At 37.7% G+C, this 22340-nt stretch overlaps 1 protein-coding gene and 1 pseudogene across 1 annotated transcript; one reads left to right on the top strand and one right to left on the bottom strand.

The window, feature by feature from the left end:
* The first annotated feature begins 1932 nt into the window (after window positions 1-1932).
* Window positions 1933-17234, top strand: LOC110064064 (coiled-coil domain-containing protein 6-like). Its single transcript, XM_020771066.2, has 9 exons — window positions 1933-2198; window positions 10386-10535; window positions 11088-11216; window positions 12471-12574; window positions 13350-13510; window positions 14520-14676; window positions 15134-15228; window positions 15396-15505; window positions 16795-17234. The coding sequence occupies exons 1-9, from the start codon at window positions 1977-1979 to the stop codon at window positions 16861-16863; spliced, it is 1197 nt and encodes a 398-aa protein (XP_020626725.1). The 5' UTR covers window positions 1933-1976; the 3' UTR covers window positions 16864-17234.
* A 2979-nt stretch (window positions 17235-20213) lies between these two features.
* On the bottom strand, window positions 20214-21073 carry LOC149105252 (uncharacterized; annotated as a pseudogene).
* Between the last annotated feature and the right edge of the window lie 1267 nt (window positions 21074-22340).

Below are 22340 nucleotides of genomic sequence, written 5' to 3'. Positions count from 1 at the left end.
CGTGAGGTCATTGAACGATACGACACTCACAAAGGTGGCATACGGAAAATACGCCACTCGGGTCCTGGATGAAGTGGCGTATGGAATCTACGAGTGGTTTAGTTCCCAGTAAAACACTCTTCTCCATATAATAAAACCACACAAAACCGTGAGGGAGCATTTTAATAACACATCAGATCAGTACAAAAGAAGGTATGGCTGGACAAATATTAAAGAAGATTAAAAGGGATTGTGGTTTTGGCTTTTGAAAAACTGTTAGGCAGAACAGTTTTCAACGTTAAGCTCGTTTGTTTGTCGCCCTTATAATGCCCGGGAGATATATTTGTTTGTATTGAAGCTGTGGTTTTCTCATTTGCGGACGGTTCATTAGAAAAGCGATGGAGAAGGGGGGGAGGAGGTGGGAAAAATACAAAAAAAATTCATGCAAGGGAAGGTGACTGAAAAAAAAAATCGAGCAAAGAAGAAGTGAAGAATTAAAAAATTCCTGCAGACTTAATTCCACTGTCGGGTTGAGAAACTGTACCCGTCTGAAGGGCACCTTGCCAGCCACTTTATACTGCAGTTTTTGGGTCCTGGTGGAATCCCCATTCACCAGATTTTCTCTACAATTAGAAAAACGGACGCAAACAACCTCATTATGGACACTGACTAGACATAGCTTAACAGGGATAGAACGATGTGCTATAAACAGCGATCCTGCTTGATTCATGTTTTGAAAGCCTCAACATATAAAAAGGATTTCACAACTGAAGTGTACACAGATATGCACATACATGTCGAGTGGTAACACTTCTGCTAAGATCAAGATCAAACGTTGGAATCAAAGGCATTCATGGAGGTGTTAACACAACTTATGTGCTTAGCGTGTGCAGTTTCAAACTATTTTAGGTTTTTGGCAAAGTAAACGACGCATCATTCAAGTCCGATCGATAAATTTATCCTCTGAAAATCGTGGAAAACGCACCAAAGACGCTTCAATTTTGCAAAATTTTCAGGGGGGGAGGAGTATGCCTCCAGACCCACCTAGCGCAATGAGGCCTTTGGCCCCATATTTGTTAGTGGACGGCCACTCAATAAAATTTATATTTCCCTAAACATCAAACTGCAATACAAGGCCATTTTAGACAATAGAACTACAGCACATATAAGCCATTTTCATCTTGGATATATCTCATACTTGTTCATGTTTCCCCCGGAGTATAATGTTGACAGTATAGCAGAAAGACTGAGTGAAACATAATGTAATTTGTGATAATCCGGTATTGACATAAATTAATATTTTGCCGACACGGAACGGAGAACTGGGTGGGAGAGCAGTACGCGAAGGCTCATGGGTAGTACGTTTGTAAAAAGAGACGGTTCAGAAACTTGTGACATTCTACGGTCAGCCTTGCCACTAGAACTTTCCCATAAGGTTTATTTTTATTGTGTTATTAGCGTCATATGATTTGTTTTTTCATTCTGTTGTTTATAGATCAACCTTAAAATCCCAAAGGTGGCACCACTGCATTTGGTCGGGGGTACACGGTCCCTATTTTTCCTAACAAGAGGTTTTGGGGGTTTACATGTCCGGCGTTGGCGCATGTAGGACGTCACTTGATGTACCTCTTATCCGCTTTAAATAAAACATACCTTGGGCCTGGCTGACCAACCCGCTCATGCCTCAACCTTTGAGTGTGTTCGGTTGTGTAGTGAAGGCAAAATATATGTCTCTGTTTGAAGCCTGTTCCAGGCATTCAGATAGTGGAGAGTGTCAAAATTAGAGAGGCAGTGGGCATGAAAAAAAATTCTCGCAAGCTGAAAAAGTCCCACCGCCCCCCTCCCCCCGCCCCCACCACATCACTTTTCTAATGGTGTCACAGTGCTGTAACATCATGTTTCACGGCGAGTAGGTGCTCTAACGTAACATGGTATGCCTGTGTCTTGTCATAAGAAGAGTAGGGTGTAGCTGTGGTGCATTGTGGTGTGTTTCCAACATGGCGGGCTCCTTGAGCTCTTCAATGGAAGGCACGGGATTTAGCGACAGTGACATGAGTGCAGACGAAAGCACCTCATCTGTTGCTCACAGAGAAAAAAATTTAATGTCCCTTTTGAAGCAGGAGAATAGAGTATTAAAAATGGAACTGGAAACATGTAAATTACGCTGTAAACAACTGCAGGAAGAAAACAGAGCTCTTCGCCAGGCGAGCGTCTCTATTGTAAGTTGAGTTCTCTTGTCATTTTCAGAATTAATGGCTAAATGCAGTACGAGAACTGGAGTTCATGGCACTGACAACTCTATCTCGTCATGTCATCAGAAACGTGGTAGTTTCAATATTTTCAGAAATAAGGACTAGCATGTCTGGTCGTTTAATTTTGTATTATTGACTTCATGTAAACAACGTTTACTGACAAAACCGGAAAACATTGCAAGTCGTGATAGATAAAGTTCGTTGTTCATGCCATAGACTGCACATAAGGAAAGCTCATATAAAATCACGAGTCGTTTGCTGGGGGAATGAACTAGAAGCTTTTCGAGTGCTCTCCCAACGTGCCAAGTGGTTTTGTTGCGCCCATCAAGCCGTAGAAAGTGTGGTGTATTACTTTCACGAAATAACAGTGGAACACTTTGGCCATAGAGAGACATTTTAATTTTGTGGTCAATTTCCTCATTCTCAACACATTCATGACACAGTAAACCAATAATATCAGGTACAACTCTCATAAAAAAGGAAAGACAAGGGCAGAAAACAGCTTATATTCAAATCTGATTTAAAAATACTTTGACAGGAAATCCAGGACATATAGCTCGCTTAAGGTTATTCCATTGAATTGTGTTGCACGTTCTTTCAGCATACATTTTGGATATAAATATTCTCAGGTTGCAAGTGTTGGAGATGTCCTTCAAGCTAAGCTTGACTGGGAAATAGTAAATGGTTGCTTTCTCCTAAATGACCATAGAAACCCCATTTTTTTAATGCATAAATTTAAATGACATGTTTTTGAGATATTTTTTTTGAATGTGGTAGAGAACATATATTTGGGAAATACTGGGTATGCATGCAGGCAGCAAACTCTTAAATTTGTTTGATAATCTGATTTTTTTTCGAATTATAATAGTTAATAATGTAAGATCAAAGTCTAATTTGTTGATCTTCCCCAATATTTTTGATGCAAGAATGACTTTTTTCAGAAAATAATTGTTCCCATTTCTGACTGCTAAAGTTCCCAATGAAAAACCTGAGGGTCATATACATGTAGCTACCATAACAGCTATCAATAATAATCAAAAATGTTCTTGGTGACCTTTGTTTTTTGTTACAAAGTTTTGTTACAATCAATTGGACTAAGTTTCAGATCATTATAAATGTTCCTTTTTCAATGGAATGTAATAAATATGTTACTTTGTTAGAAATTTTTGCCCTGATTTCTTTTAGTAGTCTTAAGGTATCAGTATAACCCATTTGACCATCTGTGCGTGGTCCCCTCTCGCATTTGTGGTTTTAACAAAAACCCATATAAACAGTATATTTATCGGAAGCTTAATAACTACAGATTATGACCTTGTTTAAAACGGTAAAAATTTACCCTGTTTCGAAAATGTGAATATGTTTACAAAGCTTCACAAACCCATAAATCAAGGTATACACCCGCTAAATTTAGGTCGAGAAAAAGGATTAGCATGGCGTTCGTTTCTTCACACATTGACCTCAAAAACCGTGTCTCAGATTTTTGGCACATGTGTTTGTTATTATTTTACAAGAGGATAAAGTTAAAAAAGGGAAAAAAATAGGACTGCCCGCGAAAAAAAGGCATAACTTTTTAATGAAAAGAATAATCAGAATTTGCAGACACACTTTTGTCAGTGATCGTTCTGACAGTGTTCTCTCAGAATTTCAGCCAATTTGGTCCAGGGGCTGCCAACCTGGAACTCAAAATGCACATACAACTCACCTATTTTTTACTTTCGAGAAACAGAGAAAAAATAAAATTTGGCGGCATCCAAGTGTTATGAGATTATCACACCAAGGGAGACACCGCAAAGGAATCAACTTTCTTTATAACAATAGGACTGTGACAGTTAACATGGAACAGGTACAAATTTCTGTGATGGCACATGGTAAATTATTCACCAGTGAATAAACCGCTTTTTCATGTGTGAAGTCAGAATTCCAGAGTTAGTAAACATGAAATTATCTCTTGATTTACTATATTAGCATTTGAAATTTTACGTATCGGTTGACTAATCCTCAAAACTAGCAGCAGATATAATATTTTTTCGTGGAGTATTTTTTATCTTAAAGATTACCTTAAGATTTATCCAACCGCTTAAAAAAGTAAAATTATGCAAAATGGCAAATTTTCCCCTTACTGACACCTTAGCTGATCAGCCAAGCTTAGCTGTAAATCAGAAAAATTATTGTTCCAGAATTGATTTGTAAATTAATTCTACCTTTCCTTTTTCAATCTTGTATTACAAATAGACTTGACATGCTAGGCTGGAGACTGACTGAAAACCCTAATGGTTCATTTTGCTTTCAGAATCAATGATAACTACGGTGTTGAATAATTACTTTTATTATCCAACTGCAGCCAATACCGTCCAAATATGGTGCAAAATGAGTACAAACATACAGCGATATTGTAATGTTTTTTTAATAAATTTATTTCATCTACAACAAATTACTTCAGAATAAGGTACTAAAAACAACTAAAAGAAATATGAAACTACTTACAATACGATTACACTAACAAAATGATACTAATGCTACTAAGAGCAACACTAATATTACAATACAATACAATTACTTACAAATTGATAAATTTAATTACATTTTTTACAAATGGATAGTAACAATATTTGCAGTTGCACAGCTAGCCTCCAATAATTAATTGTTTAAAAAGTTGGACCATTTTTTGTTAAAAGAAAGTAGTTTATTTGTCGTAATCACAATATATTTTTCTAATTCAATTTTTTCATTAACAAGGGTTACAAAATCTGTGAACTGGGGTCTTTTTTCATCACGTACTACGTTAATGTAAAGAAAATATTTTCCAATTGCAAGCCTGCAAATAATTTTGTCTATAGGCAGGTCATTTGTCAGGACAAAGACAAGGTTTGACCTGACAAAAAGCCAGTCTGGTCGGACAAAAAAAACTGTTTGTCATTAGAAATTAAAAAGAGACATTTGAGACATTTTGGTATTTCAGTGTAGACTCTTCACCAAAATATTGGTTGCAAATTCGAATAGCTTAGAAGTTAACTGAGTGTAAAATCGCTACTAGCACCAGCAAGGGGACCTTTACATTACGTCTGGTATTAATTTACCTGTTGAAAATTGACAAATTTACAAATGTTTATACCCCTAGTCACACAAGCGTTTCCAATGTAACAAGTTTCCCACGATGTCTAGGGACTGAACGGGAAAAGGGATGAAACAATCTCCCACGTGGACAGCTTGTCAGTATAAAACCTCACAATAACATTCAGAGACTTGAAAATTGGCTGAAATGAATTCTTCGGCTTTTTCTGAAAGCAAGTTTCCTCTGAAAGCTTTCGAGGTCAACTGAATAAAAAATTTGCGTAATTATTTAAAATGTGGAATTGGGGGTGGTCGTGACTATAAAGCATGACCAATTTGTACATTCACGCTTTTCACAAAAATATGTCTGTGGTATGGAAACTATATTTCAACCACACTGGCAGATGTAAAAAAACTGTAAAGGGTTAAAAATTAAACTGAGTTTTGATCATATGGACTAGAAAAACATTTGGTTACATTTTAGAGGTTTTAAAATTTTTGAAAGCGATTGCATTCAGATAAACGAAATGTGAGTATTTGGGCTGTGTATTCAAGTTCCATAATATCTTTAATCGGGTCAATGTATTACAACTGAAAATTAATTCCACAACACTTGGTGGTAACAAACAACGAGTGATTACATAAGACCTCAGTTTTAAGTAGTTTTTCAGACGAACGTAATTCAGACTAAATGGGGCTTCATGATCTTTCACAATGCCACCGCAAAATGCGTAAATTAACACGCAGGAATAGTGGCGCTGTTGTGATGTGTTTACAATTCAACGTAACATTTGAGATGGCACACTGCGCGTGGTAAAATTCTCAGAATTAGAATAAAACAAAACCGATAACAATGCTTTTTTGCGTCGCATTGTGTGGCAGTATAACAAAATAACTTGTCCCATATTCCGCCACAAATTTCCAGTTAAAATATTTTTCATTTTAGCAGAAATGCCCGGTCAGAGTGTCCGACCAGGCTAAGCTTTTACCTGTCAAAACCTCAAATTTACCGGAAAATTGTTCGATGACCAACTGTTATTTGCAGGCTTGAATTATGATCAAATGATTTAGGGTTAAACTGGACGATGTGTATCTTAAAACACCATTAATTTTATAATTTTGTTTTGCTCCAAAGCAATGTTTCCTCTGCATGTAGCATTGTACCACTTTGTAAATTTATTCCAAAAGGATTTAGCGATTGGACATTCCACAATTAAATGGAGTGGTGTCTGATCAATGTCGTGACATTAAGGACAATCTGGTTGCTGTTCCTTTTTTGTCTTGTACCGAATTTTACTTGTATAGAGAATATTATGAACTATTTTATATTGAAACACAGATAATTTTACCTCATTTGTGACACGAAAAGGAAGCGAGATGTTTTTGTCTTTCTTGAAAGATAAACCCACGTTCAATGAGTTTTCTTTCTGCAGTTGGAGGAGGGAAGTGCTGGTGATTGAGTAAAGTATTGTAAATTGTTTTGCATGTGAGCTTTTCGATAGCAAGTAGTATGTATTCAGTTGATGGTAGAAGACATTCCTGCTTTAGCATAGTTTTCCATTCCTGTGGTATTGCAGATAGAAGACTGTAATACTGTAGAAAATTACTCTTGACGTTGCATTTCTGCATGAAGGTTGTAAAAGTCATCAAGGTGTTACTTTTGTTGTCAAAAAGGCACAAGAGATTTTCAATGCTGACTTTTTTCCAGCCAGGGAAAAAACCAGATGACTTGTTTACATGTACTTGAATAAAGTGATTGTTCCATATTATTTGATTTAACACATCTCCTTTTGTTTTCGGGTTAGTGCTATTATTTTTCTGCCAGTGGGAAATTATATCTCGATAGAATGTTGGTGAGTTTTCATTCCGGGGTAAATATTGAATGTTATAGTTACACCGGAAAAGAAGGTTGCTGCCAACATTGGAAAGTAAGGATAGTGGGATAAATTTCCATGGTCTTTTATTGTTAGCTCATAAGCGCTTTACCCAGACTATCTTTAACGCTTTATCAAATAACGTAAAATCCAACATATTAAGTCCTCCTCCCTTCCTTATTTTTGATTATAGTCACTTTTTTGAGTTTTGTGTTCTTGTACTTCCATATGTAATCAAATATTATGTTATTTACTTTATTGGTAAACCCTTTTTGGAGTGTCTAACATGCTGCAGATAAAAGTTGGTTTGGATATTGCCAACGTTTTGACTATATTTACTCTTCCATAATTATATGGATATGTCTTGAGACAACCAAATGTTCAGTGTCTTTTTAAGTTTAGGCAACTTTTCAACGAAGTTTCTTTCAGTGGCAAGTTGTTCATCATGTGAAAAATATACACCCAAGGCATAGAGAGGCTTATCACTTAATTTTAGATTTAGAATGGAATCCTTCCTCTGATGCAATGATCCCAGCCAAAGTATTTCTGATTTAGATTGATTTCTTCAGAGACCAGAACAGTTTTTAAATTGTTGCAGCAGATCAAAGAGCCTATGAACAGACCAAATATCTTTAACAAAAACAGTTGTGCCATTGGCGTACTGGGTTATTTGTTATATATTTATTTGGATCAATTTGAATACCGTAAATCCTCAAATTAGCGCCCACCCCCCTCGAATATTTTTATTATCCAACTGTAGTGAATACCGTCCAAATATCATGCAAAACAAGTAGGAACGTACAGCGATATTGTACTGTTATTTGTACAGTAGCAAACCTGTTTGCCAGACAGGCCAGTGTGCATACGCAAAACTGTCACACTCTCCCTCTTTCACTGATAAATGTATTAAGTACAGCAGTTGGATAATAAATCACTTATTAGATGTTTTGGTGTGATATTTTTACTCGTTGTTTGTATTTTGACCTGTCCTATGGGCTGGTCAAAATAGGACACAACTCGTAAAAATATACAGTGATATTACACACCAAAACGTCTAACAAGATACATATATACTTAACTTCTCTATCATATTAATGATCATTTCTGGGTAAATCAAGAGATACTGATATTAATTTTATTACTATTTATAATAAAGTTTCCATATAACCCACGCTCTTTATCAGAGAACAGATGTACGGTAAGCTGAATTTCAAATTTTTGCTCTGGAATTTTGATGAATTTGACCCAGATTGAAGGTTCCCTGATACGCAGACAAATGCAGTGAAAAGGAGCTATTTGTCTGCAGTAAACATAGCTGCACGGAGGCTATTGTGAACAGAAGTGTTAATACTGTACTAGAATAGCAAGTTTTGCTAGATTCCAACAAGATGGTTATTGTGTAGCGAAATACACAAATCCTTAACTTAGTGAATGCTTCTAATCAATAAAAATGTTATATTCGTTACGAAGGCAGAAATTATACTTTAAAAGTAAAACAACGACAGAAAACACTGATTGAGCTGTCTCTGTGTATGATTAGAAAATTTATTTTTGTAGAAATGCTCAAACAACACTTACATGCAGTGCAGTAATGCTTGTTTGCTCTGATCATTTCAGCAAAGTGAAACTCAACAATTACAATGCTCACCCAATGAGTGATCAGTTGAAAGCTTGCTGTGATATCCTCTCCTGTACTCAGAGAGCAGTTTAGTCTTTCCAACTTTGACTCTAGTTCGAGGAATCTTGCTACAAGTCATAAATACCTGTAGCTCCTTTCAAATACATGTCAGAATTTTGCATTTTCATCCGAAAGCTTGAGCTATTTGTTTTGTAATTTCCATTGGAAAAGTACACGTTTTCATGAGCCACAATGTGACCAGATTCCTCTAGACTAGAAACTTTTAGATCCAGAATATGACTATGAAATATGAACTTTTAGACTCAGAATATGACTATGAAATATGAAAAAGTTAAAGGTGGCTTTGACCCCCTGCTGTAGAGTACCTTAAAGCTGTTAGTCAGTGTACTTATATTTTACAATTTAATCTAGTTTTAAAGTAATTCAAATGTTTTAACTGAAAGCAGTGCCCACTCCCTTTTCATGTCACAACTTTTATCAAGGGCCATGGGCCAGGACCAGCAATTTGTCCTGGCTACTACTGTATGAGTAAGAGCCCCCTGCTTTGATAGCTGAAAAAAAGTTACTGTATTGGCAGATATTACCGTTACTGTTATGATACAACTATGTGCCACAATAACTTTTTTTTAAATTTGTAGTTATTGTTATTTCAACAACATTCACAACAAGCTTACAGTTAAGCTCATATGCATTGTACAAGTAAACTTTAACATGTATAGAGGGTTTGGCTGCATCAACAAATCTGGGAAATAACACTTTTCAAAAACAAGCATATAAAGAGTATACCATCTTGCTGTCATGTCCTAACCATCCTTAATGTGTTAACAACTATGAAACCTCTCTTTAAGTAATGAAGGTGTTTTGCAAGCTGGATCATGTAATAAAGAAAAGTGTTATGGCAAATATTATAATATGTACAGACCTTTAAAAATGTGTCCATAAATTTTAAGAAAACCCTGTTCCTGGCAACTGTCCCTGCCTATAAATAACAATGTACATGACCACATGTACTGCAAAAATTATTGACATCCATGTAATGTTATGTTGATCCTCCATGTTTTGTCTTGAGTGCAGTCAATGTAAGGAAAACAGCATTCAACTGAGTGGTGAAGAGTAAATTGTTTGTTCAAAACCTTAAGAACCACCTTGTTAACAATATGAATATGAGCATGAAGTTATTTTACATTATGTAATTTTCCAGGTAATATATTAACCAAATTTGTCAGACATTTCACTGGCAGAACCACCAGAAAACAGTTTTCAACAATCTTATAATGTTATAATAGTATTTTATGTAATGTTTAAAAAACAAGCAGCAGTGTTTTATGGGATTTAAAATATGAGGTGTAGCCGAGTGTCTTTAACCTGTTAAAACACATGTTACGAGTGTTTTGAACAGCTTCAAAATCGTTTGTGGTGGATCCACTCATTTGTAGAATAATCCTTGGGTTTATTATTATTTTTCTGGAGAAAAATGGCTGCAAAATTGAGCCGTGTCTTTATCAAATTTAAAGACACTCATTAAACATTCATATCTTGTGTGTTTCCTTTATGAATTATTAAATGAGTTTTTGAACATTCACTCAACAGCAAGCTAAAGCAGAGCAAGAGGAAGAGTTTATATCCAACACTTTGTTGAAGAAGATTCAGTCACTTAAGAAAGAAAAAGAAACCTTGGCAATGAATTATGAACAAGAGGAAGAATTTCTTACCAATGATTTGTCACGGAAACTAATGCAGGTAGAACACAAAGAGAGTACTAATCACCTCAATCAAACTCAATCTTATTGATTTTTGTGGTAGGCCAATGCAGCTGCAGGGCTTAAACATGCATTGAATTTAATTTTAACTCATTACAACTCACATTGAAATCTTAAGCAGTTTGTGGATTGAACACTGTGTGTACTTGATTTATCTGACTTAACTATAAATAAATTTTCCTCTATAATTTATGAAGTTTCCTTTGCTCTGTGCAAGTTGACATCTAATCTCACACACAAATGGTTGCACCGTGCAAACTGTTAGGTGTAATTATTTAGTCTAGATGTACTGTAATTTGAAACCAACCTTCGCTGTTTTCATGATTATGATCAAGCACACAGTGATGATGTGAAAGAAAGCCAAATAAGCAAATGACTTCCTCCAACAAATCTAAAATAACATGAAGAGTGGTAGCCAGCAAGTAGAATTCCTTGGACTATATAGAAAGAGTAATGACCAGTTGTAACAGTACAAATGCTTTGCATGCTTCTTTCATTAAATCTGACGTATCTTATTGTTTATTTTAATTAGTTACGTCAAGAAAAGATTCAGTTGGAACAAACATTAGAACAAGAGCAAGAATATCAAGTAAACAAACTAATGAGAAAGATTGATAAACTTGAATCAGATGTCACCTCAAAACAGACCACTCTGGAACAGGTAACTGATGAACCTTTTTTGAAAAAGGGTTAAGAGTCACAAAAAAGTGTTTGGAGGTGGTGGCCATCAATGGTTAAATATCCTTGATTTCACCAGAATCATATGGCAAAAGACCTTAGCGATAAATGTATAAAGTTAAACAAGTTACTTGAATCATATTTTCTCTTGACGATGATGTTCTGTTGGAACTGTTAAGTCATCAAGCAAACTAATCATGCAATGTGACTGTGGTTTAGATATTTGATCTCAAATGGCATCTGTACATTTCCCTCAACTACACTTGGCTACTCTGTGGTCAGAATTCCTGAAGATGCTTTCTTGGGAATAGGCCATATTTGTATTCTCATTATGGGACTGGACCTAGCTTCTAGTGGAGGCTCATGCAGGGAATATCATTAAAAGGAGATGATGTAATTTGCCTTTGAAAAGACTCCCGGCATGAGCCTCAGTTGTAGGCTAGTTCTAGTCCAATGCCGAGAATACGAATATGGTCTACTCTTGAACTGGAAGCAAGCCCAGTAGAAGTCAACAACTGCAGAAAAGATAAGAAAAGGAGAAAAAGGAAAGGCCAACAAAAATTTTAAAAAATGCAAGACATACATGTAGTCACTTTCTCATCAAAATTTGGATTTGTACACATACCCAGGCAAAAACGTCTTAAAATGTGATGCCAGTGGAAAGAAAGGCATTCTTTCGTGTTGCAAATGCCTTTTTGAGTAGACTGGAGCTCATTGAGCTCATGCTATGCTGATGGGTGAAATACTTTGATTAGATATTCTTTTCAGAGTTTAAAATGAGCATTTAAGAGTGTAAACTTATGTAATTGGAAGCGCAATCGGTTTTTTTCTCCTTGCAGACCTTTCTGGCCACCATATTGGTGTACAAAAGTGGTGCACCAGTATGACAGACCCATACTTAGCACTGTAATTAAATCCAAACGTTGTTTACCAATTGGAAAAGTCCAAGCTGACTACAGGGATCCTGTGCGACTAGTGTTGGTGGCTAGTTCAGTTCAGTTTTCAAAGAATATTGTCAGATGATTTTCACTTCTCTTCTGCTTTTAATCCTGCCATTCTAGGCTTAAAAACAGCATCAGAATAATGCTACTGCTCTGGCTGTTGTAGTCACATGCAAAGTCTGCAGTGCAGGACTTGACAGATTCTAAAGCTGTTCAACATTTTTAAAACAGATCCTCGAATAGAAAATTTAGGGTACGTTTAAAAGTGATCCCAGTATCTTTTCTTTTTTCATCAGCTGAGGAAAGAAAAAGTGGATCTTGAAAACACATTGGAACAAGAACAAGAATTGTTAGTCAACAGACTTTGGAAAAGGATGGACAGACTGGAGGCAGAGAAGAGGTAAGAAGAACACTTACAACATCCAACATAAATTGCAACCAGGCTCTAGAATTGTCAAGGAGTAATTTTTCCCAGCCGACCACTACTCCCAGGGGGTCATGGCAAAGACTGAATGTGAAGTGACTTTTTCCCACGGGTGTTGAGAGTTGTTTCCAGTTTTCAGGAGTCTCCAGTTATCCAAGGTTTGAAATGATATTGTACGAGTGAGAGTGCAAATCCAAGGAGAACAAATTGAATTATCGAGAGTATGGAGAAATGAAAGTTTCCTAATATCGGGATTCCACTCCACTATATGATGTGCAATTATTGATTTTTGTACTAGGGGAAGCACAAATATATTTCAATGATTTTTGTGGCAGCTTTATCTGTAAAACCTCAATAGAAATGATAAAATTAGAGTTGTCTGACGTTTGGAAGTTGCTGGCGTCATTATCAAGGTAAAAATGACAGTTTTATCGGGGTGTTAATATATTTAAATTAGTGGAACTAGTATGATAGGCATTTGCTTGTGATCTCAGTTTCGCGCGGATAGAGTCAGTTTGCACATTCAAAGTTGTCTTGAGATCTTGAATAATTAACAATTCGTGGATAAGACAATCGAATTTGTTGGGGCATTTTTTTTTTTCATTTTTACCTTGATAATGATGTCGGCAACATCGAAGCACGGGACAACTCTAATTTATTTTTTATCCCTAAAGAAAGTGGCAATAAGATTATTGTAACTAGATTTATGGCTTTTTTGAGTAGTTTGGTAACACACTCGGTTTATTTCTAGAATGCTCCAAGAGAAGTTAGAAGAACCTATTTCTGAGCCGCCCTCCCCCCGACAGTTTGCAGATGGAGAGGATGCGGTGGGCGACTTAGCGTCCCACATCACATCACTGAGAGAAGAAATCAGGAAACTTAAACAACAACTGGCTAAGTCTGAAGCTGACTGTAAGTGTCGCTCCACGCACTCCTCACTACTGTTAGTGTGAAATGTTTTACTATAAAAAGATTATTTATACTTCCCATGTAAGTCGTTAAAGGTATAGAAATTTGTGCTGTAGTCGCTTAATTTGACTACTGGACAACGTGACATATCCGATTATGTATAAACCGCACCCTAGTAGATAAGATAAGATAAGATAAGAACTTTATTAACGTGTCGAAGTCGCTAGCATACTATGTACACTAATTGGGGACACCTAACTACAATTGCTTATCTTATCGGGCCAGGGCCCCGTTTCTCGAAAGCCCCGGAAACTTTTCGGGCCCGTAAAACCATTTTCAGTTCATCTGTGTCTACAAACGGAGTAGTGTATACGCCTGAAACTTCCTGTATGAAGAGAACCTCTGTTCATATTAAGAATACGTGAATAAAACAGTGCTGTAATCGTAAGGTTCGAGATTTTGCTATGGCTTTCCGGGCCTGAAAAGTTTCCGGGGCTTTCGAGAAACGGGCCCCAGGGATCTGTTTCTCGAAAGGCCCGGAAACTTTTCGGGCCTGCAAAGCCATTTTTGGTTGATCTTTCTCTAAAACCAGAGAGCTGTGTACGCCTGAAACCTCTTGAATGAAGAGAACCTCTGTTCATCTTAAAAATATGTGAATAACACAGCTCTGTAATCATAATGTTCGAGATTTTGCTACGGCTTTCCGGGTGCCAAAACTTTTCGGGACCTTCGAGAAACGGGCCCCAAGTCAGTGACTTGATATCGCAAGATATGAGGACAGTAGACACGTCTTCTGATTGGCTAATTGTGAATTTGAGTACAGTAAAAACAGATATCGTCTTTTCCAGGATATGAAACCACACCTGTGAAACAAAATAGTATTAATATCGATCTTAATATGCGATTGACAACTACCGAGCGTTTGTATATTTGCTGGAGCACTTTCCTTTGCTGTGACATTGAGAAGCGGTAGATTGTCGAAAGTCGCATGTTTCTTCCACTTTCTGTTTAGACTGTGAAAAGATGGCAGCTTATGCGAAAGAGGAACGCCATATCAAGGAAGAAAACATTAGATTACAGAGGAAACTGTTGCGAGAAATGGAGAGAAGAGAAGCGCTAAGCCGACAGCTGTCAGAGAGTGAGTCAAGTCTGGAGATGGATGATGAGAGGTAAGTCCGTCACAGCGATTCATCATCATCATCATCATCATCATCAACTTTGTTTACCCTCGAATTTCCTGATTAGAATTGCTGCTAATTTCTTCGAACTACCTGATATCACAAATTAAAAATAATAACAGAAAAATCAAAACAAAGCAGTCAAATTAATGCAATATTAAAGAAACAAGTTAATTTGTTGAAGGTGTTGAATTCTTTAACAGACATTGATTTGGAAGTGCCATCCAGGATTTGGTCGATTTGCAACTAAAACAATTAAAGTAATAAGTAGCTTGAAATTCACTGTTCGGCAGAAATCCTCATGAAAAAATTTAAGGAACCTAGTCAGCCTGGAGAGAAAAAGTAACCTCAAATAATCAACGCTTTGCCTTTTTGTGCTCTCATCACTGGGTAGCCTGTTTACTGGCTGAAGCCACCTGGGCTCGATTTAACGTCTTCTTTCTTACAGGCACTTCAACGAGATGACCTCTCACGGGACTTCAGTGAGGGACCGCACGTCATCAAGTCCCCTTCCGTTAAGTACCAACAGACCCATATCTCCGGGTAAGTCTAATATAAGTCTAGTATAATTCCGCGATTCTTTTGGTAACATTGCGTTTGTACAGTGTACGGTGACGGTGACGGTGACGAGCACGATTACGGTGACGGTGACGATAGCAATGATCGATTTCCGCAATCGATTATCGATGTTTGTTTACCTTTGTTTTTAGGGTATGGCTTCACTCCACCATCACCGCGCATGCCTAGGTATCCTTCCAATGAGAGGTTGAGTGGATCCCATTCCTCCGCAAACTCTTCACCTCCAACTCACACAGTACAGGTAGTGTTTTACTAACTTTTACTCACAAGCTTTTTGCTTTTTCGTGTTTGACTTGATCTTTTGTGTCTTTGTTGTACCGTTTCGTTAACGACAGCTAGACAGTCCACATTAGAGAGTTTAAGCATGACGTTTACGACAGATGGCAAACAGCAAAGATTACCTCTGATTTTTTATTCTTTTCTTCTAATCCTTAAATAAATCACGCAAAAATAGCAAAATGTCTCCTACTATTCACCGCAAATACAAAAATTTTCACTCTACTGTACAGACAGCTGAAGACAGAGAGCAAAAGTTTCATTTTGCCGTTTGCCGTTTGCCGTTTGACGTAACGTCATCTTAATCTCTCTATTGATTGAGAACCGAACCATGAGATAATAAACTTTTACAGGAACCCTTTTACAGTAAAGCTGGGTCGTCTCAGTTTCGTTTGTTTTCTCCAACGTTAATTAGGTCTTTTCTTGTGTTACTATAGGTAATCATACAGTTTCGAGTTCAATTTGGAATTAATTTGCGCGAGTGAGTTTTTTAAAAAGTTGAAATTGCACGAGCCGCTTCGGCGAGTGCAATTTCAGCTTTTTGAAAAACTCACAAGTGCCAATTAATTCCAAATTGGACAAGAAAAACCGTATGATTACTTATTAATAATATAAACACGAAAAAATTCGCATGGAGGAAGTGCCGAAAGATCATTCTTGAAGCCATTTTTTCTCACTTGAGAAAATTTTTTTCAAATTTTCCGCACAAAATTTTCGTCATCAGTTTACCTGATATCATTGGCTTAGAAAATTTCCTATTTCCTTTCAGACAATCATAATCCACAATTACGATGTGTAATTTGCACTGGTGTTACACTTTTTGCACTTGTGCTACACTTGAACTGCATTGCTCTCAGCCAATCAGAATCGAATAATTTTTTCATGTATATTATTAGGTTGGTAATAGACTACGAGTAGTCCCTTTTTGGCTTAGTCCGTCGTGCGTGACGCGAAAGAAAACCGCGAGAAAAAAATGGCTGCGCGAAATCCTGGAGGCGAGGAGCGCACGAAAGAGGGACTACTCGTAGTCTAGTAGGTTGGTCAGAATGATAATATTTTTAAAATTCACTGTGTCAGAAATGAAATGATTACCCAAACAAACGTGTTTTTGTACGAAATAGTGGTAGAGGAGGAAACTCTATCATTGGGTGACAACAAAGGAATAGTGGGACTTGAGGTAATCTCTGTGACGTTTGGAGGATTTTTTACTTAGTTAATTTATAATAGACATTTTATTGCTTCTCTCCGTGACAGAGAGGTCAGCGGACTCAGTCTTCCCCAGGCACATCATCACACGGACCCAGGCCCTCCTCAGGATCATGAGTATGAACAATGATATAGGCTCTTGCTGAGCAAATTGGCATGTATCAGTGTACCCCCGTGTAAGACAGTACATTGGCGCTTCGCTGTACTTGATGTGAACAATATCTGCCCAAAAAACTATTAGGGTACCGATTTTTATGAAAGGTCTTTAAATGGTGTAAAATTCCAATGAATCACTGATGGAGATATAGAGTAACAAGAATTGTTGGTGTATATTTGTTTGAATGTAGGTGTTACGCGAGGTAGTTAAGTTGTTTTACAGCAATAAGTGATGACAAAGTTGTGATATTTTTCAGTTGGAGTGGTTTTCCAATGTCCAGTCAAAGTGCTTGTAAAACTGATCACATTGAAGTAAACTGGCCGATCTTCTATTTTATGAGCTTTTATTTGTGGCTTTTACGACCAATTTTGTCATATATCTATCTAACAGCCTTTAGCTACTGCTTTTTTAGAGATAATTTGTTATAATCAATTTTGAACTCCAGGAAGGGAAGAACTTATCCAGTTAGTTGAAAACATCTTTTTCAAACTCATTCAAGTTAAAACAAAGAGCAAAGAAAATCACAATCGTGAATGAGGTTTGGATACCCGGTCTTAATTGGCATAGATTTTGACCATTTTACTTCTCCGTTTACTCCCTAGTTTTGTTTCGATTGAGAAGATATATCAAACCCTCGAGACAGTGTTTCTTCGGCTATCCAAACAGCTCGAATTTCGTCAAAATACTCCCCTTCGCGTCGTATTTTCAACTCTCTTCTCGGTGTTTGGATATCCCGATGAAACACTGTCTCCCGTGGTTGATGAATTACCTCAGCAGTCCTTGCTTGATTTTTCACTCGGTGGTTTTCTTGGAGACATCATTGGCTTTTTTGCCCAGTTATTGTATTCTTAGTACTTTCTGGAGTGCCTTTCATTGTAATGATTTGTACTACTTCCGTCACGCTTAGAACAAGTTACTGTTTCGGATGATTTATTCAGATTACAAATATGTTTTTATTTTGTTTCTCTTCTTTTCTAATTCATGCCGTCAAAGTCAGTTTGATAGGAATATTTTTTTTATGTTGGACCGTACTGTATTGACAGTTTTTTTTTTACTTTATATTAACGGCGTATGTTCAATTATCTTTAATTCACTCGTGTTTCACCATTGTAGTACCATTTATTTGGTAAGAGATCGAGGGAAGTTTTGTTTTTTTTTGGCGCAATTTGTGCTGGTGAGTATTGGAGGATTAGCTCTCAATGTATGGTTATTTTGCTGGTTCATCATCAAACCCTGTTCTTCACACAGTTAAGAGAGCTTGACTACAAGAATAGCATTAACTGCGGCGGATGTCAAAAAATCGAATTTCTTCAAATTACCTGAAACTTATTTTATGTTAAAAGGGTCCCAGGCGCTGTATATTGATGTCATTTATTCTTAGTGTTTTTTTAAAAATTGCCTCAGAAAAGGAATTAAGAGATAGCGAGGTAATACTGGCGAACATTATGATAAATTGGGTCTAATTTTTGAGCAGATTTGTTGTATCAATGACAGACCAATACTACTTCCCGATGCAAATAACTTAATTCACTATCAGTAACATGCTTTAACTTTACAAATATAGCTACAAAACCAAAGAACAAGTGGTCAATTTCCATATGCAATAGTTCAAATAGCTCCTAGTAAGTTTCACTTTACTGAAAATGGAAAAAGTCACTCGACTGTTTAAGTGTTTACGCAGGGTCCAACCCACTTCTAGAGATAAAAACTATACTGCCTTGTCGCTAGTACTTTGCCATTGATGGCCAATGTGTTAAAAGTTTGGGTTTCTGTTTTTCAAAGATTGTTAACGTGACTAGAAAATGACACTCACAGACCCCCCGCGAAGACACGAAAATATACATTTTTTACTTAAATTGAGATTTCTACTGCTTTTGGTGAAATAGATGTTTCTATAACGAGCAGCGTAGAAGAACTGAAGCTGTAAACGTGAAATTCTTAAAAAAATCAAAATAACTTGAGATTATCTGACTTACAATTTTTCTTAAGTGCCTTGATTCATTTTATGGAATAGAGACTCCTTGTCTTGCTTTATATACTTTTCAGTTCAACTTAAATATTAGCCATTGACAATGCTGTAAATAGCTGTTATTTATTAATAACACACAACATAAACTCGCGTGACCGATTTTTCTAAACCACGTAAACACAAAAGGCTATTCAACTTTTTGGGATAATACATTCGTCATTTATTTAAAAATGTCTTGGCTTCTTTTCTCCCAGAAACAACAGCTTCTCTGGCTTCATTTCAAGCGAAAAGGTTCCATCACCTCAGATTGTCGCAATTAAGACTTGCGTGTTATCGTGGAACATGAAGTCACTGGGCTGATTTTTTAAGTCATGCAACCACAATCGTTATCCAAATGGTAGTTACATACAACAAACTAAATTTCTGCAGTATCTAAGGCATGTAATGTAATCACGCACCATCTTTTTTTTTTTCGTTTTTCTCGAAACGCTTCTGAGCTTCAGTTACATAAACCAGCGTTTCTATGTAATGAACGTCTATCTTAGTAAATTTAACTGAAACAGTTACATATTGCAGCCGCAACTTCCAATAAGTTCTTTGATTTGATTAATAAAACCCTCCTTTCTGTTTCTGGAAACAGTGTCGATGTCTAATTCAAACTGTTCACAAATCCTTACAAGCATGTCTTTGTTGAACTTTTTCAACTTGTTTTGCTGACTTAGTTCACACAGGTTGAAGCGTTCATAACATATAGGATGCTTCTCTGCGACCTCAGCGATGATACCTTCACGCAGCTCTTGCAACTCCGTTTCATACTGCTCTGCTTGAGTATCACTTTCTAGATCTCCTACTTCGTCCTCAATTAGATCTGCTGGGCTTTGCAAGTTCTTTCTCTGTGCTGCGGCAAGCCTGGAGAAAAATGAACGGATCTGCTGTGTTCGAAGGCATTCGCTTGCGGCAAATAAGCGCCTACCAAGCTCATCTCTTGCACATCTCATGTCGATGGAAACTTGCACAGGATCACCTTTATGTCCTGTAGCATCACCGACGTCAAATTTCTCTTGGAGGAAATTTCTGACCTTGTCAGGAAAACGTGTTGCCCGCTTAGGTACCTTCAAAGCCCAGCCTTTCTGAAGAACTTGACTTGTGGTCACGCTGAGGTCTTCTGTGAGACGCAGTGCAGAGAGTTTGTTTTCCAGTTGGGATGAAAGATTCTCTGACGTTACCTGTTGAAACTGTTCGGCCCATCTCTTGATTACTTTATCACCAAGAGGTTCAGAAACGTCTTGAAAGGCGTGTTTCTCTGTAGCGATGTACTTTTCAAGCTTGCCCATTGTAATGTACTACTTGACACACCCTGGTTCAGGGCAGCTGAACAGACCGCAATCTCTCTCCTCGTCTCCAGATTCTTCGGGTGACCTTACAGGTTTCACCAGACCAGGCAGTTCTGCCGCCAAGCAAGTATTATCTTTCTTAACAGATTCACTATTCCCCAGTGATCCGCTCTCAGTGATTCTAAGTTCAGAAGGTAGTATCTTGCCAACCTTATCAAGATTCTCCCATGCAACCAGTTTTCCGGTGCCAATATTGTATGCTTTCCATACCCTTAGGCCGTCGTTACAATACTGGTAGTTATGAAGAAGACGTACGTCTGGAATACGCGGTGTGGGGCACTTACCGGGTGACTCTGGATACTCTACCACATACAGAACAACACTTCGTACGCCGCCATGTGACTCCAAAGCTTTTTTGACTTGCTCTGCTGACATAACATCATTTCCTTCATGAAGAATCCGGTTAACATGGAATTTGTGGTGGGCGGAGCTCCTGTCACACGGTCCCTTGCCTGCTTGTGGCTCTGAGAAATCATAGCGTTTGATGGAGATACCAGTCAACCTACCGATATGCCGTATGGGAACAAGTAGTCCACCTGATGCATACGATCCTGCGCAGTCGCTTCGATAAAATGCTTCATTAATCTCTGGGTGTCTTGCCTTTTCTTCGTGGAGGGTGTGACAAATAACTGCAGCAACAACTTCACTGTTCTGGCTGATTGACTGACGAAATAAGTGCGAGTACAGAGAGACTTCACATTCGTTTGAGCTGGTGCGACGTACACAGTGCGAGATGTGCCAACTTATTTCACGTTTACCGAACCATTATATCTGTGTTTCTTTGAAACGGCGTGGCAAGAATTTCATTGCAAAATCTTGCGTGATAAAAATCTTGCTTCAATCGACGTCATCCAAGACTTTTTGTCTTGCTCTGTCCTGGTGTACCGCCCTTAGCAGATGACGTCTCCAGGCATAGATTGACTCCAGAGAAACTTGCACATCGTGGAGTTTATCTTCCTTTTCGTCATTGCTGTAAAAAACAAATTCAGGGTCTGAGAAAGCATTCTTCATCAAACTTTCTAGATGGTAAAGACGTTCACAGTCATTGCACACCAAATCATGGGAGTGATCACATTTTTCAGAAAATTCTGGCTCTGATGGATCACTCAAGGCAAACATACTGCAGTGGTCTGGACACCTCGAGGAGGTGGAGACGTGCAGACGATAGCTATCCTTCAGGTAACTTTTGAAAGCCATCAAAAGGTTGATCACTCCAGTTACCCATTCAGAACTCTTGCCCCTTTCTCCAAGCTTCCTGATAACATTTTCAAGCTTCTCAACTCCACGCAGTCCATCAGCGCTAGTGTTGTCCAGGCCCTGTAGTGCTTTTTTCTGTTCGGCGGGACAATACTTTAAAACCCTGTACAACTCTCTTTCACTTAAATGGCTGAATGCGATTTCCTTGCAATATGATACGTATTGCTTGATTATCCTCGCTGCAACCATATTGCGTACAACATTAGGCGTACTGATTGTCTCTCCCGAAGATAACTTCAGCGTGCGCGTACCGTGGGCAACATCTTGAACAAAGTGAGGACTTGATATGAACCCAATGAAGTGGTCTATTTTGGGCAAAGTTACGCTAACGCGGTATTTAGGAACAGCTGGTAAGGGTTGCCCTCTTCCACATGAAATTAAATGTTTTTTAGCTTGAAACAGTTGGTATTTTGTAACTTCAGGGAGTAGATCTTGAATTTGCCGTTGCGGGAATATATCTACAATAATTGACAAAATCTGCAACTTAGTAACTCTTGCCTCAGATTGGCGGTAAGCAGCAACTAGCGCATGTATTGAATGGTCCGCTTCTATATGCATTCTCCCCATCTTTCTAGCATTAAATTGAGCATCCAAGAAACCAGACCGTTTCAGTTCTGCCCAGGTTTCATCTTTCTGTCCAGGTACAATTGTTTCTACGACAGCAACAATACCTTGCCTAACTTTTCTTAGATATTCTCTTTTAGTGCGTTCTGCTGCCTCGGACCGGCAGGTATATTTTGCAGGGTGCAGGGTGCAGGGTGCAGGTTGAAATGTAATTATAACTGGAAAACCGCTGGCACTTGAAAGAACGTACAGT

Source organism: Orbicella faveolata, unplaced genomic scaffold (assembly GCF_042242905.1).
Source record: "Orbicella faveolata isolate gen_17 unplaced genomic scaffold, um_ofav_v1 contig_34, whole genome shotgun sequence".
Classification (NCBI taxonomy): Eukaryota; Metazoa; Cnidaria; class Anthozoa; order Scleractinia; family Merulinidae; genus Orbicella; species Orbicella faveolata.
This window is presented reverse-complemented; position numbering and strand designations above follow the sequence as displayed.